General features: G+C 37.0%; 1 protein-coding gene across 1 annotated transcript in view; it reads right to left on the reverse strand.

Annotated features, from left to right (window-relative positions):
- The window catches only part of cblb (Cbl proto-oncogene B, E3 ubiquitin protein ligase), a 234,183-nt gene that overhangs the window by 25,461 nt on the left and 188,382 nt on the right, over positions 1–20,340 (reverse strand). The window contains exons 11-12 of the mRNA XM_039744429.1: positions 17,875–18,243; positions 981–1,081 (exon numbers count right to left, since the gene is read on the reverse strand). Coding sequence (XP_039600363.1) covers positions 981–1,081; positions 17,875–18,243 — 470 coding nt within the window. The remainder of the gene's footprint in view (positions 1–980; positions 1,082–17,874; positions 18,244–20,340) is intronic.

The raw sequence follows: 20,340 nt of genomic DNA on the forward strand, positions 1-20,340 counted from the left end.
AGACAGACAGACAGAGTGAGTAATGGACAGCCAGGATTCTTACCCAGCTAGGATGACAGAGGGCACCCCCAGTCCCCCTGGCTTGCTAGACGTTAAACCCTACTGGGGCCTGTGGCCACCGCCAGGGGGCGCAAGGAGAATGGCTCAGCACTCCTCTGCTGGGCTGTGGCCACACCCGAAAATACGGCCGGAAGGAGATTATGGAACACATGGAGCACTTCTGGGTCGGAAGGTGGAGGACAAAGCTTGTGGGAGCAGGAGTGGAGGTGGACAAGAGACAAAAAAGAGAGACAAGAAAAAGAAGAAGAAGGGGACAGTGTATTTGTGTTTGTTTGTACTGTGTTGCATAAGGAGGGAAACAAAACAAACATGTTTCCCACTCTTAATAAATGTGGGTTGTGTGCTGGACTTCGGCTCTGTGACTGTTGTGTCAAGAGTTTGGGGAGCTGTACACCATAGACAGATACCGTCAGTATATAGAGAGATTGATAAACACATTGCAAAAATCAGCAGCAACATAGAACATAAAGTGCACAAACAGTACAAAACACCGTCAAAAAGTAACCAGATGACATTTCCTGTCCCTATGCCATGGTGCTGAAAACAGAAGTGTAATGGGAGAAAGCATTATATAATCTGATGACTAAAGGTGCTCCAGGCCAACAAGTCATAGGATAGCCAGCATTACTCAAGACAGTTGGTCAGTTTCCCATCATTCTTTATTCTGCTAGTGTCTCCAGTCAGTCTAGGGTCAGTCTTGCTTTTGTGATTAGTTTATTCAGGTGTCTGGGATTCTTTGCGATGATGTTACGCACTGACAGACCAAAGCAAAAAATGGCGCAAAAACAAAAAAAAAAGTAATGTATACTACACCACAGCAGTTGTCTTGAAAAAATATTCCTTAGTGAAATGGTAGCAGGGAATTTTTTCAAACAAATGAAGGGAGACTTAATAACAGAAAACAACACAAAGTAACTCACTTTTGGCTGGCACTGTACAATGAGGTGGCAGGCAGAGGTGGGGAATGCCGGAGTGGAGGGACGTCATACTCTTCAGTACTCAAGTGTCCATTGGAGAAGGACTTGGAGAAAGCAAATGAAGAGGTACACACATTACAAGGGATACTCAGCTGTCTGTGACATTAACTCTTAACCCTTTGCTTTCTACTCAGCAACCCTGATCACAAAAATTAACCCCAGAGGTGAAAAAGAAATGTAAACATAAATTTAGTTAGCCTTACATTATCACATTTAGCAACTGATACAAAAGTAAAATTTTGACATGCACAAGGCACAACTACATTTAGATTTATATTTCTAGTGATTAGATAAAATGTATTTGAGAATGTTACTTAAAGCAGTATTTGCTGAAATCAAGGCTAGTCAGTCGTTTTCCAACTCGATATATCCTAACACAGAGGGTCACTGGGGTCAGCTGGAGCCAATCCCAGCCAGCACTGGGCACAAGGCAGGAACAAATCCCGGGCAGGGCACCAGCCCACTGCAGTCAAAGCTAGTACATTGGGCTTCTTTAAAAAGTACCAGTATGACTTGTGTGGCTATGTATTCTTTTTACTACAAAACCTCAGGCAGCACACCCATCGGGCCAAACATTTGTTTAAGGAATCTGCTGTCATCTATTGAAAAATATGGGAGTAGATTATATCAGCTCTTGAAGATCGGTGTTAAATCAGGAGAGCGTGGAGGAAACTTAACTGTCCATTGTCCATGCAAATTTGCATCAAGGTAAGCTCTCACGTCTTGCTAGTAGTGTTGTCTGATTTTAACACCGTTGCACTTTTATGTATGGGGGACCCTAAAGGATGTTATTTGTCATAAAATACCAGCTACACTGTCCACACTTTGAGAAGAAATTAAAATGGCATGCACATCAATCTCAGAGGACACTTTGGTCAAAGTTGTTCAATCAGCAGTTCACCGTAATTGAAAGTGTCTGGACGCTCATGGTAACTATTTTTTACACACACACACACACACACACACACACTACTGGTCAAAAGTTTTAGAAAACCTCGGGTTTTCCAATTTTTGTCAAAATTTAATCAGTTGAAATGCAATGAATGACCTAAAATGGTGACAAGGTAAGCAGTAAACTGACAGAGATTTAAATTTAAAGTTTAGGTTAGCAAAAACCAAAAAAGGGAAAATTGCAGAAAATTACAAATGGGCCTTCTTCAGGGAACAACTAACAGGTTACAGCCTATAGATGTTCCGTAGCAATTAAAGAAAATTAAGCCCTGAAGGTGAAGGAAACAATTTGCGCAGGTGTTCCAATTTCTGTTGACTACTTAAAAATCCTGTTTTAAAACAGAGTTGGAACAGACTGTGTTACTACTCCCTTGGAAGTACTACTTGGATAAAATTCCAGTGATAATGACAAGAAAATGGCAATTAACAAATGAAATGAGACAAAGCACTACCCTTTGAAGTATAGGCCTTTAATTTAGAGAAATTGCAAAAAAAAAAAAAAGAAATCGAAGTCTCAGTGAAGACAGTGTCCTAGACAATCCCAAGGCAATTGGAAACTGGAAGAAACTCTGATACGAAGAGATTTGGCAGACCAAAACTGACAACCCAATCAGAAGACAAGTTTCTGAGGGTCACCAGCTGGAGTGACAGGCACCTCACAGCCCAAAAGCTTCAAGCACATATATACTGTACATAAAATATGCACACACCCCAGTAGTAATTCTAAATTATCTTGTAATTTTCTTTTGCTTATGGACTCGCTAACACAGTTATCATGACAGAAGATACAGCACTAAATTAATTTGATTGATATTTTAATTAGGGAAAACTTGAGGGTTGGTGGCAGGATTGGCAGTCTAGCTACTGTTTAAAAAAAATACTGTTCCAGTGTGGTGCTGAGGTGTCACCCACAGCACTCTGGTCCCAATCCAGGTGGTTTGTTGTGTGGTGGGTGCAGCAACGCGATATCAGTGCATGCTGTCTGATATTTTAATCCTCCAAATAAATTGTGCAGGAGCAAGTAAGGCATATGAACTAATAAAAAAACAAGGCAGGATAGACAGAGATGGGGATGGTTTGGACATCTTATGGGACACTAGTCAAGTAATCAGTTAAATTACAGAAGACAGCAATTGGACATTTAAAGGAAATCCAAAGGTGGTGCTATGCTTCCAGACAATAAAATAATTCTGTTTCTTAAATGGTGTGAATTTTTTTGGAGAAGAATTTCATAGCAATAAGCATTCTTTGATACAACTTAAGCAGTGCTGATAATTATTCCTCTCCATTTATTTTTATTTACAAAATATAAATAACATCAAGACAAATAAAGATGTGCTCAAAAAGACGTTTTGTCGGGCATGCTACCTGTACTATTTGACATCTGGTGCAGACTGGTATGAAGATCACCCATTCTGATGACTAAATGCGAAACATCATTGTGGCTTTCCACAATTTTCTCACATTAAAATCCAATCTAAAAAAACTATTTCGGTGAAGTTTAAGTTTTCAGGGAGATTAGATCAATCTATCACTGAAAACATTTTTCCTTAAGTTGTCTGCAAATGGCAAAGAACTTTCAGTTAATTTGGGGATATGCAGCTTTTTAAATCCAGACGTATGCCTATATAAAAGGAATGCTTTAAATATGGATTCCAACCATTTTAGACTTAGCCTCATTCTGAAGGGGATCATTCCACAGTCAAATAATGTCAATTTATTTTGATAGAAGCAGTGTGAAACCCAGAGGATGGGTGCAACAGCATCTTAGAGCACAAAAGTGGACAGGAAACTGACCTAAGAACACTGGCTCACATCCTCCCTACTGACAGCCAGGAAGTGTACTGAGATGCAAGCATCCGGATAAGCAGATAAGAAAAATGGTTAATAAAAAACACATGCCTATGTGGACAACAATGGGCTATGTGGCTTTTGATTTTTTTTCTTCTTAAGAGGCAAATATTTTTTAAATTCAAAGACCAGTGAGGCGTACTTGAATGAAACTAGATACTTAAACTCTCTTAACAAATTATCAACAACATCGAAGGTGGACATAATGCAGATTGCAGTCTTTTCACGCATGTAAATCATGCTGCACACTATAGCTGCTCAGATGGCTTGTCTAGCAGCTACTGAATTAAATCTGAATAGAATATAAGAGCCATTAAGTGATAAACTGAGGGTTATATGAACTGAGTAAGAGAGTCAAATATGCAGCCCAATACTTATCTCTGTGTTCACCCAGATGCATTACAATTTCTTGGTATAGCCGCATGGCACATGCCTATTACTGTATGTACCTTTAAATGGACTCCCTCTTGTTACAAGCAAATTACAAGAAAAACTGTTAACTGTCCTTTTTGGACTGCTAGTCTTGTTTTTAAAATTTCTATTATCTCTCAAAAGTCAAGGCTCCTTCAGGGTGCCTAACAAGCATAAGTAAGTTTAAGCGACTGATAATACATCTTCTTCTTCTTCTTTCGGCTGCTCTCATTAGGGGTTACAAGAGCGGATCATCTTTTTCCATATCTTCCTGTCCTCTGCATCATGCTCTGTCTGTTACACCCATCACCTTCATGTCCTTTCTAACCATATCCAAAAACCTTCTCTGAGGCTTTCCTTTTTTCCTCTTGCCTGGCAGCTCTATCCTTAGCATCCTCCTTTCAATATACGCTGCAAATAATTTAATTCAGCAATTGATTTAAACGAATATAGGAATAATGCCAAAATTTCTCATCCTGATAATAACAAGCAGAAAATTGAACCGACTTGATCAAAATATAATCTTTTCATGTTATATGTGATAATTGTCCCCTGAATTAAGTAATGTACCCCATGAGAGCTTGGCACCTGACCCCTGTTCTGTGTACTTAAAACACCCTCAATCAATTCTGACTGCCTCTACATATGAAGTAAAATTTAGGATTTAGAGGGAATAGATTGTTATTGCTTATTTAAAGAGGTTAACAATACACAACTTTTAAAACTGGCTTAGAATTGAATTTGACATCAAAAGTTAAAATAGCTGCACAACATAAAATGTTTATGTTAAGTGTATAATAAAATATCAACAGTATGCAGAAAAAGGAGTATGCAGGTGAGGTAAAATCATAAAGTTAAAGCACAACCATTGTTTCATTTCAAAACAGCAAAGGAATACCTTTAATATCAATAGAGAAGAGCAGCATACAGACTGAGACCGGGCAAAGGGCCATTATCTTCAAGCACTTGGCTTTCATTCAAAATGCGCCTGTTGACATACTGTTTAACAATAATATCTGCAAGAACATTAGTATACTGTAGCTGAAAGTTATCAGTCTCAATAATGAATGGAGCACAGAAAATTAAAAGAACAAATGGATATGCAGTATGAACACGAACAGTAGGCACAAAGCGGGCTGTGGTGTCTCAGGATAAAAATGCCAGTTGCTCTTGCCTTGCTGCGACACCACTGAAGAAATGAAACCATTGACACTAGAGTGCTGATGTACTTACAGTTAATAAGCACAGAGTATAATAAGAAAAATGGGAAGTCACTTCTTCAAACACATGACATGGATATCCACAAAACACAGCAGATTACAACAGGATGAAAGTATAAGAAACAAATAACTAAAAGATTACAGAAACAAGTAAAAAAGTCATGTCTAATTAAACATTGTACATAAAAATATATAGCATTTGCAAATTTCATCTATTCTCACATGTACAGTAGGTGGCAGTCAATCGTTTAATGATCCAACAACCCTTCTATTTCAGTGAGGCATCTTGCTGTGTATTACATGGTGCCCTGAATTTAAACACACCAGTGCTGGGTACAAGCCGCATACATGTGCATTATAGAGTTCATATACATGCACAATATAGCTACGTTCACTTCACTGTTCATTCAATGCTTTATATCTAGCAATGCAAGCAAGGTGATGCTCAGTAACAAGTGGTAAAAGGGAAAAGAATCATTTTACACATTACTCAGTCAGGGTATAATATATTATAATATTTGCATGAATAGGTGATACACATGAAGAGAAGCACTTCAAATATTTTTGTACTGTATGTCTTCCTTGCACTGTAATGATATATATGCTATATTCAACCCTCCGTTCATCATATTGCCACTCTAGTAACTATCCTGTCTTCGAATGTCGTCATTTAGGGTACATGGTGCTGTGCCCGCATCATATCTTAGTTAGGCAAAATTCTGTGTGCACCATCATCTGTATAATTTTTGCTGTGCTGCCCTTGCAACCTGTGCAGACAACTCAAGTATAAACCTGGCTTTACACAGCAGTTATGATGAAGGGAGTAACAAACAGCTGTCTTTAAAATCAACACTAAAGTTAATATCATACATGAAGAATCGAGTCTTTTGTTTTTATCCAATTAGGTTTGATTAGGAAAATATTGCATGGACCAAAGACCCAAAACATCTGGTTGGTCTGCTGGGATTTCAGAGTTTGGTTGTCTGAAACTAAAAACTGGCAGTCTTGGGTGTCAGGAATATCAATTTCCTCAACGCTGATAAGAATAATATATTATAATACAAATAAGCAGAGATATGCTGAACTGACCCTATCTACAACTGGTTTCTTCCCGATTGTTGGCAGAATAAGCACCCAGTTCCCATGACCACAAACAGATTGATGAATATACTGAAGAGAATCTTCTGGGAGCTAAGAATCAAACAATACGCCTTTGATGTGAGGTTCTTTCAAGCTGGTAATTAGCATAAATGTCAATCTGTTAACTTTTGCTGTGGTATGATTAAATGCAGACACAGAGATGCATAGAATGCACTTAAATATTTTGTTGATCCAAACAGAATTTTCTAATTTTTTTGCATTATTGCAGTCCAAGTACAAACTACTGATCTTAATAAATCATCCATGGATTGTCTAACCTGCCTGATTCAGTTTATTATTATGGGGGTCTAAGGCAGGACCTGATTCTCCAAGTTCCCGTGGAACTTAGTTCACTCAAAGGGGACAATTAAGTGCTGTTAATTAATCTAAAACCTAAGCATTCAGAATGTAGGAGAACTGGGGGTAAATGAGAAAAACCCATGAAGGCACAAGAAGTAATCAACACCAGGGTTCAAATCCTGGAATCCACACCAGTAAGGAAACAGCACTCAAAAATTAAACAATTGCACTGCCAGTTCATTCTTTGCCTCTAAGCCACCGTATGATCCTTACACTGTTTACAATTGGAGTGCCCGCACTCATATATGCATGAAAACAACTGCAATATAGCCTAGACTTTATAAGACTGATAGGTTAACTGAAGTCTGAAAACAGTCAAAACAGCACTTATGTATAGAGGTGAGGTTACATACATGGTACCTTTCACATATCCATAATCTTAAATGTCAACCTGACATGTCACACAAACAATCAACTCATGCCTACCTTCTCCTCAAAAGCTTTCTTTTCAGAAATCACATGCTCCATTTCCATGCTTTACAACCTACTCACAGTTATAGTCTAAGTTACAGTCCTTCTTCAATAGTTTTGGATTTTTTGCGAAGTTAAGCACACTGGTGTTGCTGCCATGATTTGGCAAATCGCTAAATATAATCTGTGAGACAGGTGAGAAATCTGAGGCTGAAAATTGAATGGGAATAAATTTCAAGTGGTATAAGGTGACATTTACCTGAACATTTACTTGGTCTGGGTTAATATCCCTTGCCATTTTCCTATTGGCTGTTGGTATAAAAAGGTATAATTAAAACGCTTAAAAATAATATTCCATCCAAAAATATATCTCTCCATTATCTATACTAATAAAAGGCAAAGCCCTCACTGACTCACTGACTGACTCACTCACTCACTGACTCACTTATCACTAATTCTCCAACTTCCCGTGTAGGTAGAAGGCTGAAATTTGGCAGGCTCATTCCTTACAGCTTACTTACAAAAGTTAAGCAGGTTTCATTTCTAAATTCTACACGTAATGGTCATAACGGTCGATAACAGTCAACAACGTCCGCCATGTTGAACTTTCTTATTTATGGCCCCATCTTCACGAAATTTGGTAGGTGGCTTCCCTGCGCTAACCAAAACCGATGTACGTACTTATTTCGGTGGTAAGACGCCATTGGTAGGTGGCTTCCCTTAGCTAACCGAAACCAATGTACGTGCTTATTTCGGTGGTATGACGCCACTGTCAGCCGCCATATTGAATTTTCCAACATCACTAATTCTCCAACTTCCCGTATAGGCTGAAATTTGCAAGGCTCATTCCTTACAGCTTACTTACAAAAGTTAAGCAGGTTTCATTTCAAAATTCTACGTGTAATGGTCATAACGGTCAACAACGTCCGCCATGTTGAACTTTCTTATTTATGGCCCCATCTTCTCGAAATTTGGTAAGCGGCTTCCCTCCACTAACTGAAACCAATGCACGTCCTTATTTCGGTAGTATGATGCCACTGGCGGCGCCATATTGAACTTTTCAACAGTCTTTGTTACTTATGGGCCCATCTTCAAGAAATTCTATCGATCAAAGAACTGTCACTTACCGAGTGGTTTCCATGCCCGGAGATACCACCTACCTTTTCCATTCTCTTTGTTACATATTGCACGGCCATATCAGGCTCACTCTTGATATCCGGAGGAACATTGTGTCTTATGTATTGAATGACTGGGACAGGTTCAAGGTGTGGACTGATGACGGTACAGGAGATAATTATACTACACAGGAGCACTAGAAGAGTGAAATGCTTAAGCCCTTCACCTATGATTCTGCATGTGAGTTGATGGCTGCCGCTGAATTGTTCGGTTGTCGCTTTCAAGTGTATCGAAATGGCCAAATATTTTACACCTTTCGAAAACAGCCAATGCCTCTTAAACATCTTAGATTCACAGGTGACGATTTCAGTAGTGGACACTTTGATGTTTATGAATGTTTAAACTCTCAAAAGCTGGATGTGATTTTATCGATGAAACCGGTTGTGTGATTACAACGCTTAACAGATGCCAAATGTCACTTCAACACAACAAATCCTGCAAATACTGTCGTAATTGAAACAAACCATGAAACTCAAACCGATTACGACAGCATTACTGTTCACATGGCCAACTGTATGTTGCATGCTCAAGAGTAAGCTCCGCACACAGCTTGGTCATATTACAACCGGAGGGCCGAACTGACAACGTGGCACACAAAAAGATCCTTAACAAATAATTTTTGGCATATTTTCCTTCAGTTTAAAAAGGTTTAATTTTCTTCTTAATAAAAATTTGAATGCAGTACTTCACCGCTGCGAAGCGCGGGTATTTTGCTATACTATATAAAAGAAAAAGGCAACTTTCCTTTCTCTACACCTTTTTTCCTTTTATCCCAAACCAAAGCCTTTCTCTCTTAACACTGCAGAGGACACAAAACTAATTTTCTTTAATTGCTGGTAATGCTGGTAAGGCACATTACCAGAGGCAGAAATTTGAACGTTTACATAGAAAATGTCATTTCTATACCACAGCCGTCATGTAGCGCCTTTCAAAAGGGATCTACTACCGAGAGATGATCCATATACATTATAGCTGCTGTTAGTACTACTTACCTGTTGTGTTACACAGTCTTTAAAATGTAGTTTACCCGCAACCACTCCAGTAGTGCTCAATGTACCTGTACTTCTTAAAACGTTAATGTTTTACTGTTTAATAACTTATAGACTATATTTTATTATTTTTCCCTTGCACTCAGTGACCAAAGCTATACACACACATAGAGACACATACATACATATACACATATATATATACCTGTGTGTATGTTTGTTTCTATATATATATATATATATATATATATATATATATATATATATATATATATATATATATATATATATATATATATATATATATATATATATATATATATATATATATATATATATATATATCTACATATATATATATATATATATATATATATATACCTGTATATATACACATACACACACACACACACACATACACACACACATATATAATTGGTGTGTGTGTATGTATGTATGTGTATATATGATGTAGATAAGTATGTATATATATGTATATATGAAGATATGTATGTGTATATATATATATATATATATATATATATATATATATATATATATATATATATATATATATATATATATATATATAGACTCAAACCCATTATGACAGCAGCAATCCAAGCTGTGAGAAAACACTAAAAAGGAGGCGTGTCAGACGTCGTGGTACATTTTCTGATGCAGCTAGACGAAAACAACTTCGTGACGCTGCAGCCAAATACATAAAACAATTACTTTCACAATCATGTTACATTATTTTTAAAATGTTTCCTTTTCTTTTTCATAACTTCTTTAACACACGACATTGCTGCGAAGCGCGGGTATTTTGCTATATATATATATATCACAGCGACACTCATAACAGTGACGAAACAATTACATTGACAATCATGTTATGTTATTTTCAAAATGTTTCCTTTTGTTTCTCTTTCCTTCTTTAAAACACTACTTCTCCGCTGCCAAGTGCGTGTATTTATATATACTAGCAAAATACCCGCGCTTCGCAGCGGCGAAGTACTGCATTAAAATTTTTATTAAGAAGAAAATTAAACCTTTTTAAACTGAAGGAAAATATGCCAAAATTATTTGTTAAGGATCTCTTTGTGTGCCACGTTGTCAGTTCGGCCCTCCGGTTGTAACATGACCAAGCTGTGCGCTGAGCTTACTCTTGAGCATGCAACTTACAGTTGGCCATGTGAACAGTAATCTGTCTCAAATCTCATAGCTTGGATTGCTGCTGTCATAATCGGTTTGAGTTTCATGGTTTGTTTCAATTACAACAGTATTTGCAGGATTTGTTGTGTTGAAGTGACATTCGGCATCTGTCAAGCGTTGTAAGCACACAACCAGTTTCATCGATAAAATCACATCCAGCTTTTGAGAGTTTAAACATTAATAAACATCAAAGTGTCCACTACTGAAATCGTCACCTGTGAATCTAAGATGTTTAAGAGGCATTGGCGGTTGTCGAAAGGTGTAAAATATTTGGCCATTTCAGTACACTTGAAAGCGACAACCGAACAATTCAGCGGCAGCCATCAACTCACATGCAGAACCATAGGTGAAGGGCTTAAGCATTTCACTCTTCTAGTGCTCCTGTGTAGTATAATTACCTCCTGTACCGTCATCAGTCCACACCTTGAACCTGTCCCAGTCATTCAATACATAAGACACAATATTCCTCCGGATATCAAGAGTGAGCCTGATATGGCCGTGCAATATGTAACAAAGAGAATGGAAAAGGTAGATGGTATCTCCGGGCATGGAAACCACTCGGTAAGTGACAGTTCTTTGATCGATAGATGGGCCCATAAGTAACAAAGACTGTTGAAAAGTTTAATATGGCGGCCGACAGTGGCATCATACCACCGAAATAAGTACGTACATTGGTTTGAGTTAGTGCAGGGAAGCCGCCTACCAAATTTCGAGAAGATGGGGCCATAAATAAGAAAGTTCAACATAGCGGACGTTGTTGACCGTTATGACCATTATGCGTAGAATTTCGAAATGAAACCTGCTTAACTTTTGTAAGTAAGCTGTAAGGAATGAGCCTTGCAAATTTCAGCCTTCTACCTATACGGGAAGTTGGAGAATTAGTGATGTTGGAAAATTCAATATGGTGGCTGACAGTGGCGCCATACCACCGAAATAAGTACGTACATTGGTTTCGGTTAGCTAAGGGAAGCCACCTACCAAATTTCATGAAGATGGGGCCGTAAATAAGAAAGTTCAACATGGCGGACGTTGTTGACCGTTATGACCGTTATGCATAGAATTTCCAAATGAAACCTGCTTAATTGTTGTAAATAAGCCGTAAGGAATGAGCCTGCCAAATTTCATCCTTCTACCTACACGGGAAGTTGGAGAATTAGTGACGTTGGAAAGTTCAATATGGCAGCTGACAGTGGCGTCATACCACCGAAATAAGTATGTACATTAGTTTCGGTTAGCGCAGGGAAGCCGCCTACCAAATTTCGTGAAGATAGGGCCATGAATAAGAAAGTTCAATATGGCGGACGTTGTCGACTGTTATGACCGTTACGCGTAGAATTTCGAAATGAAACCTGCTTAACTTTTGTAAGTAAGCTGTAAGGAATGGGCCTGCCAAATTTCAGCCTTCTACCTACACGGGAAGTTGGAGAATTAGTGACGTGTGTAAAATTCAATATACCACCGAAATAAGTACGTACATCGGTTTTGGCTAGCGCCGGGAAGCCACCTACCAAATTTCGTGAAGATCATATCAATGACAAAACAATTACATTAACAATCATGTTACGTTATTTTTAAAATTTTTCCTTTTCTTTTTCATACCTTCTTTAACACACTACTTCTCCGCTGCGAAGCGCGGGTATTCTGCTAGTAATAGAATAATCCTGCGACGAGACAAGACTTTTTGGAAGATTTTTTCAAGTTCTGCTAGTTAAGACCTTGCCCATGAGATATTTTCAAGTCACACCCTCCTCTCAATCATTTTCAACCAGGTACACGGTAATCTCACCTCTCATTCATGTGAATGCTTTTGACAGACACATTATCTGCATTCTCAGCTCTTAATAAATTTTAATGTTTTCCTCACTTTAAGTTTCCAATTAAAGATGACATATTATGTCCAAATCCTATTGAAGAATTTCATCACAAAGGGTTATCAACAGAAACAATGAGTACCCAGGCAATCCTAGCAGCAAGAATTGATGAAGTCAAACGAATTAACACCAAAAATGTCAATTGGTTGCACGGCAAATTGGTTAAATGCATATCAAAAGACTATGCTGAAACAGTTGGTGGTGATGGTGCGGAAGATGAAAACATCAACTTACAATATCCTGTAGAATATCTACAACCGTTAACACCGTCCGGTCTTCCATTACTGTAGAAAGAACGATGCATCCAAGAAAGGTAATGTAGTACAACTTCCGCGGATAACATTACACAACAAAGGAGATCTTGATATGCCATATAAGCGAGCAGAGGGCAAAGCCCCCTAGTATTTTTAAAAATAGGTTACTTATCCCGTGTAGTTTGTAGTGATGGCAGGAAAAAAGTTTAATGTCATGTTTTCTTGGAGAATGGAGATAACAAGGTTTCTGACAGAATTATTGGTGACCAGCACTGGACAACAATAAACAATACCAAAACATTCATGAAAAAATTTCATGTTACCCATGTTGCATAAACCACATGTCAGGTAATCAGTTGTATGCTCACAGCTCCTCAAAAAATGTATTTTTATTAAATAATTATTAAACAATTCACTTCTGTAAAATGCTGTCATGAATGAATGTAACGTGCTCAGACGCAAATCAGCTTTTGAATTGAAGGCCCAGCTCCCCATATTCATTGGTCACAAGTCTGGCCTAGTAATCACTTATTCGTTGGCTAACACTGCACTTTAAGTGACATCAACAGTGCAAAGACCACTGAGAAAATCTGCTTCATACTTGTACATACAGTATCAGAGATGTTTCATCAAGGAGAAGGTAAATTTCACCCCTGCAGTTTCACCAACTAAATAATCTTGATGCACTCCAGTTGTAGCTCACCGCTATGAAGATAAATGTAATGATAGGAGGTGAGTCTACAAATTAATTGATCATTTATGGTTGAGTGTGTTGTATTTTTATTCATAACAGCATTTTCAGTAACTGGTTTATTCAGTAATATTTTAGTACAAATACACATGCTTGTTCTGAGCATAGGATTGGAAGGATGACTTCACAAGTGAATTATGCAACATTAGCAATGTGAGATGCTTTTATATTGTTTGTTGTGGTTCAGCACTGGTCAATTTAGAAGCTCATTCTATCAGGAACTTTGTTATCTCTATTTTGCATGAAAACATTAGGTTAAGAAATTATCTCAGCCATCTCTAACAAGTACATGGGGTAAGTGTCATATAAAAAAATAACATTTATGGGTTGAATATTCCTTTACACCCTACTCCACTAAACAAAAAGGAACTTGATTAACATCAAAACCTGTTTTGCACACTTTAGACACACATTAATGGAGCTTCCACTAGCCCTGTTGAACTTAGGAGTGTATGACACAATTTTCCTGATATTGGCCGATAGAGGACGTAATGTGCCACATTGTATGTAAGCATCGCTTACTTTTATATGACTAATGTTCCAAACACGTATGATCATGAGTCACTATTGTGAAGGTTTGGGTGTGGGTGAAAACTGCAGACAACTTACTGGTAATAAACGACCTTCAAATTTGAATACAAAAGAGAAACGCTGACCTGCATGTATATAGTATTTTAAAAAGATTTTCTGAACTATCATGTCATGGTGCTACACTTTTATCAGCACAGTAAAATGATTACACTGTTAATGCATTTTACTGTAAGTTGCTTCAAAAATAATCATTTTGGAAGAGAAACACAAATTACTAAAATTAAAGCAACAGATTTAATTGCAGTCTGGAGTATTGACAGGCTTACTGTTAAGTGTTAAAATGAGCTTGTTTGACAAAATGTGTGAATTTCCTCGTTAAGCTAATAATCTTACTTCTGAGGGAGAAAAACGTGCTATTTGTACAGCAATGTGTATCGAGTTCAGCCATACATGGTGCTGGCTGCACTCTCTATACTATTGCCAATAGGGGGACTAGGTACAGCTGTACATGGAAGTATGTGAGAGAGGCGAGAACAGGTGAAAGATAGTTAACCACCCAGAAATCTCCTTAAATATGCATAGAATTAGTAGCCTTTTCTTCCTTGATTTTGGTCAGTTCAGCTGCACAAGTTTACCCAGGATACAATTTTAAATGTACTAACATTTGCCAACCATGTTGCCACTGCTTGTTGCCAAGTTGACCTACAGCTGCTGTTCTGCAAAGTTGCAGTATATGTGAGAATCCGCAGAAGTGTGATGTGTTTTTGTATGTCCCTTTCTTGCAACTATCAATTTACACAACTGCTTCTTCTAACAGTTTGCACAGCAGATCTCATACCACTTCTGGTTTAAGTTTGACACAAACAAGTCTTGCCAGGTTTGCTTATGTGTTACTGGAACTCAAAGATAACTGTTTAGTTTAACACAAGAACTCATTTTTCGCTACATCAGCAAATCTTAAAAATTGAAACTTAAGACAGAGGAAGAAAATGAGAACTCTTCTAGTTGTCTGAGCTGCCATGACATGCAAGTAAGAATTTTACTATGCTCTATCTATGTGGCAATACACTCGAACCTAATCTTGACGTAAGTAGTAGACACGAAAGCCAGCCTGTGAGAAGTGCTAAAGGGTTATAAATTACAATGTGACTCAATGCCAAACTCTTGTTTAAAAAAAAACACATTCATCACATAAATGTGGCCTCAGCTAACTGTCAGTAGGTTTGGGGGTTAGTGCACTGATTAATTAATACATGCAGCACACCATAATTAAATACAGTATGGTGAATACATGCATATCAACCCAGGCAGTGTCTATGTAGGGACATAGAAATGTTTGCTCCTAAAGTGTAAACATGTAAATCTAAAGCTTTGCTAGAAAAATGTTGAACTAAAGATAGACTGACAGACATGCAATATGGACTTTCTATGTGCTGCTACAGGAAATGCTGGATCTATACTTGATCTATAGGCATAACCGGTAAACTATGGTAACATTGACAAAAGAATTATAATCATACCAAAACAGCCCCATAAACCATAAATATGCAAATTTAATTGATTTGAAATAAAGGAAACTGACAGGCCCAATAAAATCACAAAATTCAGTGCTCCTGAAATACAATAATTATTTTAAACATTTACCAATGTTTCCTGGTTACTATGTACAGTACCTGCTGAAGTTTTCACTGAATTATGGTATCAGTATAGGATATCACATAAGAACTCACTCACTCATAAATTATCACTATATGGTAACTAACTGAATGATCTCTATAAACAAGAAAATTATTTGTCAGGATAAAGCTGAATTTTGTACCCTGTGTTTGACTAACAGTGCAGTCTGGAACTTAAACCTTGCCACTGCTTCCTCTGCCACAGTACAAGATCCAAGATTAGCTGCAGAAGGGCCTGCATTGAATTCTGACAATTACAGAAATTTTTGCTCCAGTGACGTTGCCCAAGAAAGTGATATAGATTGCAAAAACAATTGTGGTCACAAACATTCAAGTACCCCAAACTCCACTGTAAGGGGAAGGATGTAGTTAGAAGCCCATTTATGACAGAGTAAACGAAAAAGAGTAACTGTAACCAGCTGAAGGGTAACCTTTGCATAAAACATGACAGTCCTGTGGTAAGAAAAAAGGGTTACAATTTCGACCAAAAGAGTGATACAGCTGATTTAACTTCGATAAATGGATCTAAAAAGTTCTGATCCACTAAAAATATCTCAATGTTACAAGGGAGCTAATGGCAAAATATGTGAATGTGATGTAAGAGTTGAATGTAGCTTGAAATCAGTCTGATCAAAAAATAAAGGACACGTCACTTCTTGTAACAGACGCTTTGCTACAGCTACTCAGCTAGCAGGTTTAAACCAACCACAGACAACTTTGATTCTAATTTCATGCTGCAACTTCATTCTGTTGTCAATAAATCTGTCAGCAGTTGCCTTAAAAGGAAAGACAAGTTCAAATATTGAACATATGTTAAAATGGCCTAATCAAAAGGTCTGCTTCAACATCAGACTCTTTTGTAAATGGGACAGGCAAGCAGACCTAAATTTTTTTGCATCCAATTGTTTAAAACAAGTTGGTTGCTATACATGGAACAGTCAATGTTCAACTTTTTATGACAAATTCATGTGCATAATTCAGCTTTCACATTCTGTTGTAGTAAGAAATCCACATCAAATACATTTATTATTCCATACTGAAATAACATAAAATGCCAAACAGCCAAGAAAGTGAATATATTTTGTATTTAATTATAAACTATAGAAGACCTCCTGCAGCTAAACATACAGCCTCCACATTTAGTCTTCAGTTATTTTGCCAGGGCTTCTCCTTCCCCAATGTGCTGTTCAGTATGTGCAGATAACAAATAATAGACTAAATCAAGGACTAAATTATACTGTAACAAGGAAATTAAGACTTCATTAAACCACATTCCACAGTTTATTCTATCACAAAGAACTCTGAAAATAAAATGCCTCCAATACATCCTTTCAAGAGTATCTTGGTTTAAGGGGGCTATATATCTCTCACTATGTTGAAGACAGGGTGGTGCTCTGTCTTACATGATACAGCATTTATTTAAGATGGGACTTCTTTAGTACCTCTTGACACTTAAAGACTTTATACTTGCTATCCTAGAAGTAGCTATATTCCTAATTTAGGCAAAAAATCATATTGATCTGATCCATATTAAATTTGCTAACAGATACTTACCAAACTACTAAAGTAATGTCCATATTTTATTTTTCCTAACAAAATTATACTTTTCAGTAGAAGTAATGAAACTCTGTAAACTACAATAAATATGTAGTTATTATTCAAAGCTAGGATTACGCAGAGGTAAATCATTCTAGTACTATTCTTAGGAAAACAGAAAAAAAAACAACTTTAGTTACTGATAAATGTAAAAATAACACTGTAATTTTAACGTCTGTCCTAAAAACAAAGCAAATGACATTGTGCATGTGTCAGCAAATTACAAAAAACAATATGAAATATATAGCATTAACAAATGAAACAATCAATGTACATATCATGTACTGCTACAAAACCAATTTTTACTAATTGCTCCATACATATTGATCGTAAGAGCAGTTCTCTCAGGTTGATCAGTATTTAACTAAATAAAATATATATCACTCTTTCTAATATTTAATGGCTAACACCAGTGGCATACTTTAGTATTTTACCTTTGAACCATCAGGGGGAAAGTCAATTCGAGGCTTCTGCCGCCCAAATCCTGAATCTGTTGTTAAGCAGGTATGTCTCCCATTAAGTTGTGTGGGTGCAGTGAGGCCCAGTTTTGGAGAACGGTCTGCAGGAGGCCGACAGTCTGTGTGAAGGCCAGGTCCCACATTCTCACGTGGGCACCAGGCCTCAGCGGGCATGTGGAGTTCTCTCGAGGGCAAACTTGGATTGCTGTGAGGATGACGTAAGGGCCGTGAATCTGGCGGAATTGGTGGAGGTCTCTCTGGGGGTGGAGGTGGAGGTGGGTCTCTCTGTGGGGGCGGAGGAGCTGGGAGAGGCTTATCTTGTTTTCTTACCATGCACGGAGAAGACTAAAAAAAAATAAAAAAAAAATATTTTATTCTTTTAGCTGAAATTAGACTTTTAATTAGGAAACTAAACAGACAACCTTTGCATACGTTTTGAAATGTGAGTGGTTTAATATGATTACCATTAAAACTCCAGAATATAAAGAATTTGCAAACTTATGCAACTAATACATGAAAAATGTATTATTTTTAAATATATTTTTCAAAAAAATCTATTTTTTTTATTTATAAAATACTAAAAGATTATAGAAAAATGCTGCCATGATTTGCACAGAGTTCAATTTAAAGTTAAAAAAGGCTTAAATCCAAATAACTTTAGAATTAAGGATTTTGGCCTACTGATCAAAAATCACCTTTAAATGTTTCTGTTGTTTACTTCATTACTGTAATCAATTTCCACTCCATAAGCAGAATAGTGTGACATATAAACAACTTACATACCCAATAAAGATATATTTTCCTCCTCTTCATACAAAACTTGGATTGATGAAAATATTTGTGAAAACAACTAACAAAGATGGTAAATGGCTTAGATAGTTGAAATATTTGATATTTCCACTAATAACTGTTGCCAAGATTAAGGAAAGCATTTTTGTTGGTCCACAGATCAGACACATCTTCAATGACAAACATTTCAAAGGTCTGCTAGTGAGGTCAGAGGAAGATATTTATTAAGGTTGAGAATTTTTTTCCCCCAATTACATGGCACCAAACTACTACACCTGGATGACAATATGCTTCAAGTATACAACAGCACAGAAGAGTAACATGTTAATAAAGAATCATTTTCCACATCCACTTTTGGACTTCGTCCCTGCTAATCTTGGTACAGAAGCCCGAAATGAGACACAATGAATTTGAAGTGTCTTCATTTTCAAAGCTTTTGACTGTGGGTTAATAATTATTCCTTCCTTTCAAGCTGTTTTTTTTTCACACCATTATTTCTATTCATTACTATAAAATATGAATAATCATTTGAGTGTTCTGAATATAAAATTTTGTATAAAAAACATATTGATAAATAAAACATAACTTTTGTGGTGTGCTTTCCATCCCCAGATCCAGAAAGAGGTAAAAGGCCTACATGTTCTCATTAAGAAATTTTTGAGTTATATCGTCTCTAGTCTTCTTCTTGCCTTTTTGGCACATATTTTGTACTAAACCCAGCCTTTAGTAGATTAGTATTGTATGGAACCAAACTGGTTGTTGGTATGATAAAGGCAAACAAAAGAGAAACTCAGGCCAATTTCCATGTATCTCTAGAGAAACATTTTGTTGGTAGTGCATTGTGTGACTTTAGAGCTGTGGCTGGTGGTTATTTTGACGGTGGCATAAGCCTTAGTTCCTTTTTTCTATAATTTCCTTTTACTCTGATAAATTATCTGATTATGCTAAAAAGTAACCAATAATCATGATAAACCTCTTCATTTTGTAATACAATATTTTCTCTTTTTCTTCACACATATAGAAAATACTTCATTATCTTCAAGCTACAAAACAGAGTGCTATTACTTTTAAAATCAAAGCCCTATATCTAGCTATCTTCTGTCTGCCTGGGCTCCTTTTTTTCTTCACTTACTCATCATTTAGTAATAGATTTGAATTAACTGTACCACAGTCACATGCATTCTAAAGTGAGAGGAAAATTTGTGAACCGTGAAGGCAAAATTGTTTCATTGTATGAGTAGAGGAGGATTAAATTGTTAACAAATGTCCAGCTATCCAAGATACCTGGGCCTGGGAGGTACTTAGGGACCTGATCACTGAGTACTTGTTCAGTCATATGTATGAAAGTGGAGGTGACATGAAATTGTTGATCACAGGGGCTTACTCTGTAGCAGACAAGAATGCTGCACTGCTTGTAATTTTTAATTTGATATTGTGCTCTGATGCCTGGCAGTCTCATACACTAAAAGATAGACATTTGGTCTTTTAACTTTTTTTTAAGCCTCTTTCAATTTTTGACACTTTCATAAAGTAATCTCTTAAACCAGAGAGTGTGGCTTTACTCTATATAAAGTATGTCCCCATCCAGAGCACTTTAACAACACACACAATACTAAGGCAAAAACTAAGAAGGCAGTATAAAGTGCCTGAAGC

This window comes from Polypterus senegalus, chromosome 2, assembly GCF_016835505.1.
Source record: "Polypterus senegalus isolate Bchr_013 chromosome 2, ASM1683550v1, whole genome shotgun sequence".
Classification (NCBI taxonomy): Eukaryota; Metazoa; Chordata; class Cladistia; order Polypteriformes; family Polypteridae; genus Polypterus; species Polypterus senegalus.